Source organism: Eschscholzia californica, unplaced genomic scaffold, assembly GCF_041429995.1.
Source record: "Eschscholzia californica isolate CP2 unplaced genomic scaffold, dmEscCali1.0.p SCAF_1, whole genome shotgun sequence".
NCBI lineage: Eukaryota > Viridiplantae > Streptophyta > Magnoliopsida > Ranunculales > Papaveraceae > Eschscholzia > Eschscholzia californica.
Window position 1 is genome coordinate 10,194,044 of NW_028238198.1, and position 4,626 is coordinate 10,198,669.

At 33.7% G+C, this 4,626-nt stretch overlaps 1 protein-coding gene across 1 annotated transcript; it reads left to right on the top strand.

The window, feature by feature from the left end:
- The first annotated feature begins 298 nt into the window (after positions 1 to 298).
- Positions 299 to 3,981, top strand: LOC147563988 (cytokinin dehydrogenase 3-like). Its single transcript, XM_086665309.1, has 5 exons — positions 299 to 1,108; positions 1,859 to 1,986; positions 2,390 to 2,656; positions 2,744 to 3,003; positions 3,498 to 3,981. Exons 1-5 carry the CDS (start codon positions 514 to 516, stop codon positions 3,835 to 3,837), a joined length of 1,590 nt encoding a protein of 529 aa, XP_086521435.1. The 5' UTR covers positions 299 to 513; the 3' UTR covers positions 3,838 to 3,981.
- The last annotated feature ends 645 nt before the right edge of the window (positions 3,982 to 4,626 follow it).

Consider the following 4,626-nt stretch of genomic DNA (forward strand, 5'->3'; position numbering starts at 1 on the left):
GATACTTATTTGTGGCCTAAATGCAAAATAATCGTTCCTCAATATATATATAACAAATATTTACCTAATGGTCTACGAGAATCATAATAGGAAAAAGAATTGTTATGGTAAGTTCCTTATTATTTGGGAAGTTATTTCCATTTATTAATAATTAATTTGGCAAGGACCATCTTACCAATTTAAAGATTAGATTTCAAAGAGATCTCATAGACAATAACAGACATTATATTGTATTGACAAAAATGGTTAAAAAATTTCTTCCTCACTTTAAATACACACACTTTATTGTTGGTAAGAAAAAGGGTATTAGAACAAGATCTATTAACATCTCTTTCTTTCTCTATAAATTAAGCAGACATGAAGTACTGCCTTTATTTGTAAGATCATATAGAAAGAGAAACTAGTAAGAGAAACTAGTGGGGGTCTTTGTTTGGTACAGACAGACCATATCAACAAAAAAGCAGAGATTTCAATACATTCCCTCTATCTCTCTCTCTCTCTAGACCATACACAATGGGATCTTCACTATTATGCAGCAGAATCAATTTTCTTGTTTTTCTTTTGGCACTTTCATCTCAATGTAAGTTATTGGTTCAAAGTCAAATGGATTTTGGACCATTTAAACTCATCCAACCCACAAATTCATCATCAATAGATTTTGGAAGGATGTATTTTAATTCTCCATCTTCAGTACTTATACCAAATTCACCAAAAGAGATTTCACTTTTACTCAGTAATATTAGTAATGGTAATGATTCTTCAATTACAGTTGCAGCTAAAGGAGCTGGTCACTCCATTAGTGGTCAAGCTCAAGCTCTTAATGGCATTGTTATTGAAATGAATTCTCTTCCTTCCTCCATTAAAATACATAAAAGACAAGTTGGAGAAAAGGGTAGTAGTGATTATATCTCTTATGTTGATGTTAGTGGTGGAACTCTTTGGATTGAACTTCTTGAGGAGACACTGAAAGAAGGTCTTACTCCAAGATCATGGACTGATTATTTGTATCTTAGCATTGGTGGAACTCTTTCTAATGCTGGAATTGGTGGTCAAACTTTCAAATATGGTCCTCAAATTAGTAATGTTCTTCAACTTGATGTTATTACAGGTAAATCTCTCTCTCTCTCTCTCTCTCCCTGAGGTTTATGCAAAGACTTTATGACCTAATAAGGGCCCATTTTTGGAGGACCAAATATGAAAAAATCGTCTTTTTTTTGGTAGCGATACATAACTTTCTCTTCGATAATTCAAATAGTAATGCCAGAAGAAAAGGGTTACAAGTCAAACCTTACTCCAGATTTACACGAAATCAAGAATCTCCAATTTTCAGTCAACTCAATTTCTCTTTATTGATGGATTTTTTACTTTCAATAGACGGTTGATTCCTATTTAGGTCTAGGGTAAATCTACATTGGTAACCTCTTAAATTTTTTTTTGTTTGGAAATATTTTGGTTTTTCTTATATATGCATTAGAATTGCATACACTATTGTTTTCTGTTATAATTGTTTTTTCCAACTGTTATGACTGTTATTTGACTTGTTTCAACAAAAAAACTGTTTTACGATGAAATCTATAGAAACTGCCATTTTTTAGATTGTAACATTATGTTATGGTATTTTAAACGGTATGTGTTTCGTCTAATTAACTCTTTATCTTCCTCTATCTCTCTCTCTAAATTGTATATTTCTTGGGTTAGTATTAAAATATAATAGTCCTAATGTCAACTAGATTTCCCTTCCTCACTTTCTTTATACATAAACTCTAGGGAGTTATGTTTATATAGTATCATTGCTTGATGATTATTAAATGAGAATTTATTGAGAATATTGACTTGATTATATGTTTTATTTTTTCAGGGAAAGGAGAGCTTGTAACATGTTCACCATCAAATAATTCTGAACTTTTTTATGCAACTTTAGGTGGACTAGGCCAGTTTGGTGTTATAACAAGTGCAAGAATCTTACTTCAAAAAGCACCAAAAAGAGTAAACTCACTTATCTTTTTCCTTTTCTTGATCCACTTCTCTCTCTCTTTCCCATCAATTCTCATTGGGGAAGGTTTTCTTTCAAAAAATTACTCAAAGTCTTAGATGAAAAAAAGATTAGGTATCACTCATTCCAAATACTTTAATTAACAATTCTTTTAAATCTCATTTTTTTCGAATTACACGAGGGCATTATATCATCAATGTTTTGAGCAAGACTCTGAGTAGTACTTTCCGATAGTGGTCCCGTTGTGACATATCGTGCAATGTTTAGTTTGAGCCGCAACTGCCCGTTTAGTTGTGGCGGGTTGGCACGGGCCACTTGTCGTTCTAACACAACTATTAGTAAACTATATTGACCAATCTTGTTTTAGAATTTTAAATTTTATTTTTGTTTTTGCAGTTGAAATGGGTGAGAGCATTCTATGATGATTTCGAAAAATTCACAAAGGATCAAGAAATGTTGGTTGTATCAATGTCTAAAATGGTGGATTATGTAGAAGGGTTTCTAATACTAGACAAAGACTCTCTTCAAAATTCATTTGGTTCCTTCCCTGCAAATATAGAACCCATTGTTTCTAAACTTTATCCACCAGGGACTTCTAAAATCTACTTCTGCATTGACTTTGTAGTCTATGATGTATCCCACAAAGGAGTCAATCTAGACACTGTAAGTAAATAATTTTTTTTGTTTTGTTTTTAAATTATAATTTTTTAATATTTTAGATTTTTTTTTTTATTATTTTTGGTTTTTTAGGTGGTGGAAGGGGTAGCAAAGAAAATGAAGTATATGCCATCACTATTATACAATGAGGAAATACCATACTTTGATTTTATTAATAGGGTGAGGGGGGAAGAGATGAAGCTAAGGGAGATTGGATTGTGGGATGTTCCTCACCCATGGCTTAATATGTTTGTGCCAAATGCTCAAATTTCTAAAGTGAAAGACTTGATATTGAAAACAATATCCACTCCTTTTGATGGACTTCTTATCATTTACCCCTTCTTAAAGGACAAGTAAGATACCACCTCTCTCTCATCTAACAACACAGTTATACTTGATTATATCTATAGTCAACTTCGGTGACAAACACCCTCAAATTTTGGCATTGCCTCTAACCATATTGGATCAACTTGTTTTGATCAAGATTTTGGTAAAAAAGTCGATTTGCTTTTAAGATGTTTGGACATTGCCTATAAAACTTCCTAAACGGAGATATCCTCCATCTCTTTTTAAATTATCGTAATATTGGACTTTTTGGTGCAAGAACTTTCAACCCTAGTGAGGGTTAACATTCTTATATAGACTGTGTCAAACTTATCTGAGTTTGATGACTCGGAATGAATGTCTCGGACTTGGCCGGCCCTATGTTTTTTTCATCGAAGTACCAATTTCACATCCGATGTTCAAAATATGTCATTATAGACTTAAAGTGGAAACAACATTTTCTTCATAGTACCTTACCATTCTAACTATGATTACTAATTACATTTTATACTTGTATGTACAGGTGGGATTCAAACATGTCGGCAGTGCTACCGGAATCTGACATCTCTGGCAAGAATGGGAATGTAATTTATACCATCGGAATGCTGAGGATGGCAAACCCAAAAACATGCTCAAAGCAATGCCTAGAAGGATATCTCTGGGAGAATAATCAGATCTCAACCACATTGACCAAGGAATTGGGAGGGAAACTATATCTGACTCATTACAATACACAAGAAGGTTGGAAAGAGCATTTTGGGAGAAAATGGGAGAAACTTTTAACCCGAAAATCGGAATTCGACCCGTTAAACTTGCTTGCTCCTGGTCAATCCATATTTATGAGAAAAGCAAGTTCTAATTAAACATTATGGAACACAATAAAGAAACCATTAGAATGAAAAGTTAAAAAGGGAAGAAGATTAGTTCTTCTTGGATTAGATTTGGAATGTACATAAGTGAAAAAGACTCAATAAGGTGGTATGCATTTATCTTTTTCTTTTGATGTATATTGACTAACCAAACACAAAATTAACTACACATAATTTCACCGAGAACCATATTCTCCCAAGAGTTAAGCAAGAAGGACAAAAGAAAATCCCATAGCACATGAGCTGAATTGGTGCGATAACTACCATCATCAAAGATCTCGAACATGTAACTTCGGGACTTTTGAAGTAGATGCACCACCAGCTGGCTAAGCAGTTGTTGGCACAAAATAACCCTTAAGAGTGTATGGTTTTTGTCGCTACCACGTGTTGTATAATGATATCATTGAATCCAGCATTGTACACGGGTATTTAACAACCAGTTCGAAACATGGCCAAAATCCTAAGAAGCAGGCGGGGTGAATTCCCTTCTACTGAACATGCCTAGATAATATCTATTGATATACTGAAACTCTCCCCTCGTTAACATGTCAATATGCCGGAAATAGCATTGAAGATGGATTTTATGCCTAAAATTTTTGACATATCACTTCAACAAAGACCAAGAGGAAATTTGGTGAACGGAGTAATTCTTAATAAAGTAAAGGGTCTCCTAGTGATATCTAACTTGTAAACTTTACTATGATATTCTTTTTTTGTTTATACATTACTAGGTATCTCGGGCGTCCTGTGACACGGTCATTCCTGTCGGGTTTACGCCTGTCG

Excerpts from the sequence above, each read along its gene's own strand:
- LOC147563988 (XM_086665309.1), top strand. The coding sequence starts at position 514 with ATGGGATCTTCACTATTATGCAGCAGAATCAATTTTCTTGTTTTTCTT. Across the intron at positions 1,109-1,858 it reads TCAACTTGATGTTATTACAG|GGAAAGGAGAGCTTGTAACA; the intron begins GTAAATCTCTCT and ends TTATTTTTTCAG. Across the intron at positions 1,987-2,389 it reads TTCAAAAAGCACCAAAAAGA|TTGAAATGGGTGAGAGCATT; the intron begins GTAAACTCACTT and ends TTGTTTTTGCAG.